The 12,904-nt window shown below is 38.3% G+C and overlaps 1 protein-coding gene across 1 annotated transcript in view; it reads right to left on the bottom strand.

The window, feature by feature from the left end:
• The window catches only part of PKHD1 (PKHD1 ciliary IPT domain containing fibrocystin/polyductin), a 414,612-nt gene that overhangs the window by 244,796 nt on the left and 156,912 nt on the right, over positions 1–12,904 (bottom strand). Inside the window, exon 38 of the mRNA XM_070418435.1 lies at positions 1,923–2,133. Coding sequence (XP_070274536.1) covers positions 1,923–2,133 — 211 coding nt within the window. The remainder of the gene's footprint in view (positions 1–1,922; positions 2,134–12,904) is intronic.

Here is a 12,904-nt window from a genome sequence, read left to right as displayed (position 1 = left end):
ATTGCTTCACAACTGGGCCTCATCTGGGCACCTCCAAACCCCAAAAAAGGAAGGGGAATCTGCAGATCTCTTCAGAGCTCCTGCTGGGTAACCTCAGGCAGAGGCTAAATGAGCACCTCCGTAGATCCAAGAGCCAGGGTACCCAGAGTTCAGAGTGGGACCATCCAGATTACAACTCCTCAGATACATAAGGGACAAACTCAGAGGGCAGACTCAGTGAGCACCAAAGCCCCACTGAAGCAAGTCTTGCCCCAGAAGGGTGTCTTCAGCACAGAAGTTCTCCCACTGCAGACACAGCTGATTCTCACTGCCAATTGGCCTAGAGGTCAATTCCTCCCAGTGACACCTACAACAATCAAGCATAACTATAACAAGACTGTGCACAAAGCCCACAAGGGGGTGCACCAAGAGTGTCCACCTCAGGTAACTGGGGAGGCTGAGCCACTGGGCCCTATAGGACACCTAGCACACAAAACCACTCTACCAACACAGGGAAGCATAAAAAATGCGGAGACAAAGAAACAGGTCACAAATGACAGAAATGGAGGAAAGAAAACGACTGGATATAGAGTTCAAAACCACATTTATAAGGTTTTTCAAGAATTTTCTGGAAACCGCCGATAAATTTAGTGAGACTCTAGAAGATATGAAAAAAGACCAACTAGAAATTAAGCATACACTGACTGAAATAAAGAATAATATGCAGAGAACCAACAGCAGACAAGAGGATCCCAAGAATCAAGTTAAAGATTTGAAACACGAAGAAACAAAAAAATACCCAACCAAAAAATCAAAAAGAAAAAAGAATCCAAAAATATGAAGATAGTGTAAGGAGCCTCTGGGACAACTTCAAGCGTACCAAGATCAGAATTATAGGGATGCCAGAAGAAGAGAGAGGGCAAGATATTGAAAACCTATTTGAAGAAATAATGACAGAAAACTTGCCCTACCTGGTGAAAGAAATAGACTTACAAGTCCAGGAAGCACAGAGAACCCCAAACAAAAGGAATCCAAAGAGGACCACACCAAGACACATCATAATTAAAATGCCAAGAGCAAAAGACAAGGAGAGAATCTTAAAAGCAGCAAGAGAAAAAAAGTCAGTTACCTACAAGGGAGTACCCATACGACTGTCAGCTGATTTCTCAACAGAAACTTTGCAGGCCAGAAGAGAGTGGCAAGAAATATTCAAAGTGATGAATAGCAAGAACCTACAACCAAGATTACTTTATCCAGCAAAGCTATCATTCAGAATTGAAGGTCAGATAAAGAGCTTCACAGATAAGCAAAAGCTAAAGGAGTTCATCACCACCAAACCAGCATTATATGAAATGCTGAAAGGTATTCTTTAAGAAGAGGAAGAAGAAAAAGGAACTCTTACCATTTGTCACAGCGTGGATGGAACTAGAGAGCATTATACTAAGTGAAATAAGCCAGTCAGAGAAGGATAAATACCACATGATCTCACTCATTTGTGGAATATAATGAACAACATAAACTGATGAACAAGGACTGATCCAGAGACGGAGGGGCATTAATTGGACTGTTGGGCCTTGGAGGGAAGGTAGGGGAGGATGGGGGTAAGAGGGAAAGATCAACCAAAGGACTTACATGCAAGCATATAGGTCTAACCAATGGACACGGACAACGGGGGGGTGAGGGCATGAGCGGGGGATGGGGGGTAGGGAGTAACGTGGGGATAAGGACACATATGTAATATCTTAATCAATAAAAATATATTAAAAAAGAAATACTAGTATAAATCTGCAAAACAGTGCATGCTTTGTAATTTTTCTTGTCAAAAACACTTAACATTACTTAATTAAAAATACATCACTGAAAGACAAAAAAATGTACAGACACCAGCACAGTTAAGACTTCATCTTCTTCCATCTAAATGGACCCAAGCTGTCACTCAGTACCTCAAGGGTGATCTCAGATAGAGGTCTGCATTGTGCACAGTTTCCACAACGACAATCTCTTCCATGGGTTTGGCACCTTCAACACCCATTCCACTGATGATGACAACTTCATCCCCAGAGTGCCAGTCCACAGCATCTTCTAGAGCCAACACTGTGTCATGGGCAGAGGCAGCTGCTCGAAGATGAGTGACAATTACTTCTGGTAGTGAACCTAAAGCAGTGGGAGGAAAATGTGCCTTTAGACATTTAAATAGTTAATACAAATGTGGTATTACTCAGCCAAAGAATCCTGTGAACAAATAACCTGGGAAAGTAAATTTCAGGCTCAATAAGCACCAATGCCTTCACTTTTTCATTGTTGTTGTTGTTGTTTTTTAATCTGTCACATGGCAGCAATAAAAGTAATCCAGGATTGAGAACGGCATTACAAAAAACACAGGAATTGGAGTCAGACTTACAACTGAATCACAGTATTGCCATATTCCCACCATGTTCCTTTGGGTAATAAACTCAACAGTGGGCTTCAGTTTCCTCAGTTATAAAGCAGAAGTAGCAAGGTCTTCCCCCAAAGGGTTTTAGGAGGATTAAATAACATAATATTCATGAAACATGTGTTTTGGACCTTATCACATAATAGACCCTCAATACTCTGTGCTTTGAGTATGCAATTTTACCACTTATTTCTTATTCCAAATAAAAACAGATAGCTATTCATACTGAATTACTAACCTGAAGACTTCAGCTCACTTTACAAATAGTGTTAATAGAGTACAAAGTCAAAATTATCTCAGATTGTCCTGAACCATGTCGTATTAAATGATCTTTTCAAACTCTAAAATTGGGTGGGTTCCATAGAGGACTGCTATGCAAAATTGAAGGGTAGCTTGTGTCTCTAGGTATCTTGCTTTCTTTTGGAGTCCACAACATCCATCTGATCCTCCGATGCCAGTAGGCTACTCATTCACTGTCAAAGATTCAAGAAGGTAGTCTGTCTCCCAGTTTACTCTGGCCTTTTCCAGCAAGGGTCATGGCAAAAAATTCTTTCAAGACATTATCTGAAGCAATACTTCAGAAGATACATGGCTAACTCCCAACTCCTTCTTCTTTCCTCAGTACATTTCCTTCCTCCTTTGCAATAGATCATAATTTACCTTTAGCCCACAGCAACTTCCTGTCCTCCCCTATTGCACTACAGTAATATAATAATACTTGAATCTCTAACTACAGGGGTGGCCAACAATAAATCATTTTCAAATCATTTTAGATTTTCCTCTTTATTTATTTGTCTGTGTATGTATGGGCACTTGCACCAATAATGTTCTTTTAGGCTTAAAAAGGTATCTGGGTTAATGATGTAATTTCTGAAGTTTACTTGGGCAATAATTTTATCTTAAAAAACATTTAGAGTTCAAAATGTCTAATTATAGGGCAGGTAAAAATTAAGACATAAATCATCCCAAAAGAAAATAATTTTAATTTTGTTCCTTGTTTGTTTTAACCTTTGGGAACAACAAAATTAAATAAAGTTTATTTATATGTATATGCACATATATGTGAATTTCTATGATTGGTTCTTCAATGTTTGCACAGAAAAATCTCTAAGGAGCAAAGAAAGTGTTTATCAAAGGCAAAATGCTATTAAAATCTGTGATTAATTGCCCTAACCGGTTTGGCTCAGTGGATAGAGCGTCGGCCTGCGGACTCAAGGGTCCCAGGTTCGATTCTGGTCAAGGGCATGTACCTTGGTTGCAGGCACATACCCAGTGGGGAGTGTGCAGGAGGCAGCTGATCGATGTTTCTTTCTCATCGATGTTTCTAACTATCTATCCCTCTCCCTTCCTCTCTGTAAAAAAATCAATAAAATATATTTAAAAAAATAAAAAATAAAAAATCTGTGATCAATTGTTCACAATATTCAATATGCAACAAACACCTTCTATGCACCTACCAACATGCAAGCTATTCATGGAAGAACCAAGAGTAGGGACAACAAAAATATTTCTCAACTAATCATTCTTAATCAAATAAATAAAAAAAAATCATAGAATCTTTGAAGTGCATTTTTCATTATTAACATAAATTTATGTCCTTTCAAATGTTGACAGAGCCTCTATAACACAGTAAAATTATTTCAGAATTTACTCACACTCGTAAAAAATATGATGAGAACATCAAGCCTGCATGCTTCATGGTTGCCAGTTGTATTTCTAGCTATGTAGGAGATAGCTATTATCATCATCTCAAATTTGAGAATGTCAAAATTATGATAATCAGCTGAGCTAGATTCTCTGCATTTAGTTTGAATTCTTCTGGCTATTCTGCATTATTTTTTAAACTTTGCTAAGATATTTTAATTACATCCCTTCTTTGTCACTTAACCTACAGCATCTGCCTGCAGTACTCAGGAACAAAGCACCAAATTCTCTTCCTGACTTTTAAGATTCTCCATAATTTTACTCTACTTTATGGTCTCTGACTCCTTAATTAAGTCTCCATTCCAGGAAGCCCAGTTTCATTACCTCCTGTCATTTGACAGGATCACTTCCATCTCTATCCCTTTGCCCATTCTGTCCCTTCTACCTGTGTGCCCAGCCTTCTTCATGTCACCTATTCTTCCAAAACACAAATCAAGCTCCACCTCTTCCACTGAATTTCAGGCAGCATTTCAGCCCATGCTTACGTCCACCTCCTCCCATAGACATTACAGTGCTGTGGATCTTCCTTATGCAAAAGGCCTGTGTGCCTCTGAGATTTAGGCATGCCCAAGCATATCTGGCTCATTATGGGCCATTTGTGTGAGTTGTGTTATTAGCATGGGAGAAGCGTACACGAGGAGCAGGTGAGAGAAAAAGATGACAGAGACAGCATGGGATCTGCCTCAGATACAGATTTTCGCTCCTGACCAAACGGACCACTGAACCTGAAGAAAAGAGCTGAAAGCCCTAACCGGTTTGGCTCAGTGGATAGAGCGCTGGCCTGCAGACTGAGGGGTCCCAGGTTCGATTCCGATCAGGGGCATGTACCTTGGTTGCGGGCACATCCCCAGTAGGGAGTGTGCAGGAGGCAGCTGGTCGATGTTTCTCTCTCATCGATGTTCCTAACTCTCTATCCCTCTCCCTTCCTCTTTGTAAAAAATCAATAAAATATATTTTTTTAGAAAGAAAGAAAGAAAGAAAGAAAGAAAGAAAGAAAGAAAGAAAGAAAGAAAGAAAGAAAGAAAGAAAGAAAGAAAGAAGGAAAAGAGCTGAAGGAACTCTCCAGATGGATTTTGCACCTGATGCTCCTCTGTTGGGATTTTCATCAACTCTTTTTTCAGAATGATGTTTAACTTGATTCCTCAGAAAAGCCTCTGAGACCCCCTTAACGGGGTCAAACCCTCCCATCACCATGTTCCTCTCCTTGCCAGCACTGAACACATTGCCATTTTGGCCTCTATTATTGCACTTCTCTATTTGTCTCCCCTATTAAACAGGACAGGAGGAGTTATGCCTATATTTGTTCACCATGATAGCACCAATGCCCACCACAGTGCCTAGCATATAACAGGTGTTTAATAAATATGTACCAAATGAGGAAAATCATGACTGAGTCATGGAGAAACCAGCACTCCAAAGTTTTGGTGTCCAGGTGATTAGGTAGGACCCCGAGTGGCAAAAGAGGAAGTCACTGTGCTTCATCGTGGGACACAGCACACTGCTACACCTCAGGGTATGACCACCTGGGCAGCAATGAAAGCCTGCGCCTTGGCACCCACGTGTTCAGGACTCTCATGGCAGGTATCGGCAGCGGGGGCTGGGATGAGGCAGCCCCCAGCACCTCCCTAAATGGAAGGCAAGGACCAAGAAAACCAAAATAGGAGGAATAGTGCATGAAAGATGAGACGGACTAGTTGATGAACTCATGAAATTCATCATGAGAATATCTACAGCAAGCAGGCAGGAATGCTGCAAAAGGCTGGAGGTTCTGTGAGAGCTGGGGGAGGCAGGCAGTAAAATGTTTATGATCACTACTGAAATATCCCAGGTTGAGCAGGTTCGGAGAGGCCTGGAGAGATTTCAGTTATATAACCCACAGTCAGTACCATATATTTCAATACTAAATTAGTCTGTAATTATTACAATGTATGTGTCTTATCCCCCCATGAGGACAGTCAGCACCTTGGATGCAGGATACTGCCTTATGTTTCTTTTATATGTGTCAGAATTTCAGCATGGTCCTGGGCTCACAATTAGGATTCAACTATTTTGAATATTGCCTTCTGGACATTTACCTGCAAATCTCCATTAGATATATACCTCAATGAGTATGTAATATCTAATATGTAAAAATTACTACAAAAATTATTATTAAGCACTTAGAATACGTTCTATGCTAAGTAGTTTTACTCTAAAGTAAGAATTGTTTCTGTTGTTGGTTTTCTTTTAACAGATCATACAGCCTAGAAAGTTGAGATACTTCAAGGACATGATTACACAGCAGTGAGATGTCAGCAGCAAGTTCTGAAACCAGGTCTTCTGGATCCAGGACCAAAGAACTGGACACATAATGAAATTCCTGACCTCTGGAAATATCTACAAATTAACTGTATCAAATTAAATTTGATTCTCAAAACATTATATTCCTTACTTCATAAATATTATTTAAATGCCACACAAGGTGGAACGACTGCTTCTCTGATGAAGAAGGCATTGCACACATTTTGAACATGAGTCATTTCACCTCACAGCTCTCTTAAGAAACCCAGGTTGGGCAGCTGCCTTCCTTTCCCTACCGCAAATCAAAAAACATAAAAATGCAGCTTTAAAAGCTCAAGAGTTTATGAATATACTTAAATGAAAAAGAGTTATGATCCTAACTTATAATTTAATACACTGTTTAACCACTTTGGGCTTTCAACATTGACCTATTAACCAAACAAACTATTCATTTACTCCCACTAATAACTTCTACTCATAATTGTATTTCCTACAAATTATTGTTCAAGCATTTCAATGCCATCCATCCATAATTACACAGTCACAGAGAACCATCTTACCAAATGAGCATGAAGAGAAAGAAAATAATCATTGTGGGTCAACACTCTTTAAAATAACTAATTGTCCTCTGTTTATTTTGTAGGACCTCTGTCTTTATTCCAAGTAAATAACTGCCAAATCATTTAGGAGACAGAATCATTTCATTAAAATAATGTTTGTATCAGAATAGAAATATAAAAGAACTGACACACACACAAAAAAAACACCTAGAATTTTTTCCCAAACATATGCAAATTATTTACCCCTTATCTCCACTTGCAGCTTCACTATTACCTGTCTTGAGCTTTTGGAATAAATTCTGTTTCGTTGTTACTAATGTTGTGGCCCCACCCCATAACAAAGAAATAGACTTTCCGGAGGATGAGGCCCAGAAATCAGAATTTTAAAAAAATTCCCAGGTGATTCTAATGTGCAGCCAAGGTTGAGAACCACTGGTCTAGAGCAAGATGAATGAGATGGCGTGCTACGACTGGGAAAACTAAAGCAGCACCTTATTGGCCTGTTTTAACAAACTTGAAAAATCTTATTCAAAATAGTTACATGTGTTGAAACGTCACTCAATGTGATATGAAGAAGAGATTACAGGAAAGTGAGTGAAAGTGAGACTACATAGAAGACTACTGTAGAAGGCTAATGCAGCAGCTCAGACAAGAAGTTTTGGAAGTTTCAACAAGGGTTATGCAGTGGATCTGGAGAGAAATATAAAAATTTGAGATTTCTTTTGGACAATCAAGATTGTGAGATTAAATCTACAGGTCAGAAATAACATGTCAATGACACCTCAGAGGTCCATAACTGAAGCAAATTGGCAGATAAAGAGAAACACTTGGGGATGAAAATAATAAATCCACTCAATAAATATTTATCGAGCATCAATTACATTGCTGTTCTAGTACTACAAATACAGTAGTGAGCAAAACAGTAAAAAGAAAGAAAGAAAGAAAGAAAGAAAGAAAGAAAGAAAGAAAGAAAGAAAGAAAGAAAGAAAGAAAGAAAGAAAGAAAGAAAGAAAAAGAAAGAAAGAAGAAAGAAAGATAGAAAGAGAAAAGAAAAGAAAGAAAGAAAGAACCCTGCCCTCATGTAGTGGCATTCAGCTTTAGATGACAATTTTAAACAGGTTATGTTTTACCTAGTAAAGAGAATATACAAGTGAAAAGATAAATCTGTAGCTCAGAAGAGAGGTACAAGGCAAGATATAAAAAAACATATCAATAGATGTTACTCCATGAGAATGGGTAGGATTACTTGGGAGAAGTATACAGTTATAAATGAAGTGTACCTGTGACCAAGCTCATGGGAACATGGTCATTTGAAGATTTGGGTAGATGAGACAAGATCCTAAGAAGGGCAGTAAAAGGAAGAAAACCAAAAGATGAAGATATGGACCACCATATTTAAACAAAAGAATGCAGTACATCATATGGTAATGGCACCCAGAACATCATATTTCTCCGTGCAATTGCTTGGGGACTCATTCCTCCCCATCTCTTTATTCTTTTTTGTTATTGTTAGGGTCTGGGCACGCTGCCTAGCATCTCTTGTACTTGAGTCCTATACCTCACTGTTCATTTCATCCTTCTGCCAATGGAAGGTAAGGTGCACAGTAGCAGAATATAAGCTTTAAGGGGAAAGAGATAGAGAGAAAATCCTGCCCTTCTACTATTCTTCATTTCCCTCTTCTTTCCACCAACAACTGGCCCAGATCCTGTGGTCACATACTATCCTTAACAACAGTAGGAGGTGATAAGTAACCAGAGGAGTTCGAGAAAGCTCAACTATTGCAGGTTACTCCACTTGCATCTAAGTTGACTCTCTCTACTCCCAAACCCCACAATGCACCGGAACTCACAACTAGGTCCTGAGAACACCATCTGTTACTATTACTCAATAAAAAATAAACTGAGATAGTAGAAAGCAAATGGAGAGAGATGTGTCCCTGGAATCTCATGTTAGAAATGGAACCTACCTCCTCATACAATTAGTCTAATACTCAGTGGTCAGCTGCTCTACCCCCATTAACATTATACAGTAAGGAGATCTAGGTGAAATAGACTTTTGAAGGCTCACGTAGTTCCTTCACCACAAGGCTTATCAGCATTTCTTTGAGAAAAAATGCATTCCAAGTTCCAACCAACCAACCCAAACCATTTGTGAACTGGAGGTGATCCAATTTACGGTACTTCAGATGAGAAGACGATGACATTAGCATTAATAGAAGACTATCTGGCAGACCAAAGAGATGGAATGGGAGCATTTTTCACATACCATTTCCCTCTGCCCTTGAGAACCACTAGCTCTGAAAGTTCCCTTGGGTGAAAAGAAAAGCTGGCGGGGAATTCTGCATGAGCTTGCCTCTGTGTGCACTATGAGCCTCTGCATCATTGCAGGGCAATCTCTGGTGGTACCGCCTGAGCAGGGAACATGTGCCTGCAGGAGGGAGAAGGCTACCAGAGCAATCCTCTAAATATGCAGATGAGCTGGCTGCATCCACAGCTGATTAGCAGACATTCCCACACTGATGAAAAGGAACTGGACACAAAGTCTGCTTCCAATGCTGAGAAGAAGTTTGCCATCCTTTTGGCGTAAAGGTTTAAACCAAGGCTAACCAAGGCTATTTGGGTGGTGCAGTGAACCATACTTTGATTAAAGACCTTCTCTAGAGGTATAAAAGAAAGGCTAACATTTGTTTCTACCCAATCTGAGCATTACTGTTGCTACTGTGATTAAAAGTAAATGAATGAGAAGAATCAAAAGATAAAGCTTGAAATACCCAGAAGATAGTGCATTCATTGTAAGTTAAGTAAAATATCTGAAACATGGGTCCTAGCTCCTGTGAGGATTTCAGGACAATTCAATAAATGTCATTTTTCAGCCCTACAGAAATGTAGTGAAAAGTCCTTTACTTAGAGGTGCAAAATCCACTTGGTCAGAGCTTAAGTCTCCTATAGAATGTTCTTAATAGCTACCTTTATTCATTGTGTAAAAAATACATAAAAATTCAGAGATATTTCAGACAAGATAATCATTTTGATAATCATCATTATGACCTATGTTTTGAAGTGGAGGTGACAGTAAGGAGAAAAAGAGCTAATATTCAATAACATAGTTGTTGTTTTTTTAGAAAAGCAATAAATGTATAATGTTTAAAAGAAAAATGTAGACAAGTGAAAAGAAGACAATAAAAAATCCACAATCTTAGTACAGTATATTAATATATGTTGCTCCTGTCCTTTACCTATATTCATATGTTGGCAAAATTTCAAATGTAAACAAAAATGCTATAATTCTGTACATTGCATTTTTATAAATTCTTTCTTATAAATATAGTAGAAACATCCTTCAGCTGTATTATATGTTATTTAGCATCATGATAGTATCACAGTATTTATTTAAAATAGATATTTTATATACTAATCCCTTATTTATTCATATTCAGTTTTTTCCTATTATTTTGCTCTGATGAACAATGCAAATGTAATATACTTGAGCATAATGTGTACACATAATCATGATCATCTCCTAGAATAAATTCCTGAAAGTGTCATATCATTTCCTGATATGTCATATCAGGGCATACACCTAGTTTTAAGCCTTCTCATATATTCAGCAAATCTTCTCATAGAACGACTGAATGTACTTCTACACTCACTGGCAGCATATTTTAGTGCCAGTCCCTCAGACTTTCTACTACTGTTTTTTCAGTTTGGGGCAATTTGATTGTGAAAAAAGAAAATCACTTTTGTAATTAATTTGGATTTCTTTGATTCTTAATGTGAAGCTAGGAGAAAACTCATGAAAAAAAACCCAGAAACAATCCCTCACCGTGAACACAGAATACTCCCAAAATCTGTACACATACCATCATATTGACTGGACACTTGCATTAATTTTACTGATATATCTGTAGCATTGGTCAGATTTTCAATTTGTCCTAAAAATTTCTTTATTTATAAAACACATTAACCTATATCTGTAGCAAATAAAATTTTGGTGTATGGTAACAGTAACATTTAAAATTCCCAGGGATATGTTGCTGTGTTAGTTTTCTATTACTGCTATAATAAATTACCACAAAATTATTGTCTTAAAACAACACAAACTTATTATCTTATAGCTCTGGAGGTGAGAATTCTGAAATTGTTTTCCCTGAGCTAAAATCAAGGTGTCAGCAGGCTGCTTCCTTCTGAGGACTCAGAGAGAAAAATTCATTTCCTTGCCATTCTCAGCTTCTAGTGGTGCTCGTATTCCTTGGCTTGTAGCTGGTGGGCCTCCCCCTACTTCAAAGGGCCTCACTCCTATCTCTGCTTCCTTCATCGCATCACCTTGTCCTCTGACTGACTCTTCCTGTGTCCTTCTCACTAGACCCATGTGATTACATGCTTCCACCTGGATAATCCAAGATAATCTCCCCATTTCAAGATCTTTCATTTCATCACAACTAAAGTAAACTTCATGGGCTCCAGGAATTGGGATATGAACATATTTGGGACAATTTTTCAGACTCTCACAATTGTATTGTTGAATAAGTAGTGTTGAGAAAATTGACTAGCCATCTGAAAAAAAAAAAAAAACTTATACACTAATCAAAATAAATCGTAGGTGGATTAAAGTAGGGCTTGCCAACCTTTTTCTGCAAAGAACTGGATAGGACATAGTTTTGAGTTAGCAGGCCAGGTGGTCTCTGTTGCAACTACTCAACTCTGCCATGGCAGCATGAAGCCACCCTAGACAACACCATAGATAAGAACTAAACAAATGATCATGGCTGGACTTCGATAAAACTATGTTTATAAAAATGCCAATAGGCCAGGTTTGGCCCATGGGCCATAGTTTGCTGACTGGATTAAAGACATTAATGTGAAATTTAAAGAGAGAGAAACAATAAAAGTACCAGAAAACAAATAGGTAAATTTTTATGCAGTTTTTATATAGGCAAGAATTTTCTAAATGTGAAGTCAAAGGCAGAAACCACAAAGGGATATATTTGTAGCTTTGCCACCATAGAGATCAGAAAATGTCATAAAAATATGGAAGTTAAATAGCAAACTGGGAAAGTAAGAGGCTCTTTGTGCTGAATCAAGAATGTTATAAAGGGAGCCATTAAGAATGAAGCCCTGCCAGGCCAGTGTGCTTCAGTGGTTGAGCATTGACCTATGAACCAGGAGGTCACAGTTTAATTCCTAGTCAGGGCATATGCTCAGGTTACAGGCTCTTTCCCAGTAGGGGGCATGCAGGAGGCAGCCAATCAATGATTCTCTCTCATTGTTGATGTTTCCATCTCTCTCTCCCTCTCTTCCTCTCTGAAATCAATAAAAATATATTTTTAAAAAAGAAAAAAATGAAGCCCCACTTGGGATCCCAAAATAACCTGAAAAATTAAAGTTGAGAAGACTTCCAGAAACTTAAAAGGGGCATCTTCTGTTTGCCTTTCCTCCACAAGTAAATACTAGCTGTGTGTACACAAAGTAGACACAAGTTTGTGTGCATTTTAAACCTACAAAGAGGATAGAATGAATATTAATTACCTCTCCTTCTGGGCCCCAGTCTTTACATCTATAAGATGAAAGAAATAATCCCAGTCTTTCCTACTTCACAGAGTTGTTGTGGTAAAATAGAGAAAAGAATGGGAAGCAGCTTTGAAAATTATAAAGTGCCAGGATCTAGGTAAAAGCCAATTTTAACAAATACTGACTATAATACCCAATTCAATGATACTCTTTCTCCATGACCAGGCTGAAAGCAATACTATTAATAGTATTGCTTTGATGATACATAAGGAAGAATTCCCTTTGAAGGAAAAATCACAAGCCCCTGCCTATGTAGCCATCCACTCACTTTAAAAAGTTGAATTTCTTTTGGTCCTCAAAAGTGTAAAAAAACTGTAAAGTCTAGCCTATATTAACCATTTAATACACTAAAAGAAGTTTACTGAGATCTGGAGCATCT

The sequence above is a fragment of the Myotis yumanensis genome, unplaced genomic scaffold (assembly GCF_028538775.1).
Source record: "Myotis yumanensis isolate MYYU_CA2020_CCGP unplaced genomic scaffold, mMyoYum1.0.hap1 SCAF_6, whole genome shotgun sequence".
In the NCBI taxonomy this organism is placed as follows: domain Eukaryota; kingdom Metazoa; phylum Chordata; class Mammalia; order Chiroptera; family Vespertilionidae; genus Myotis; species Myotis yumanensis.
This window is presented reverse-complemented; position numbering and strand designations above follow the sequence as displayed.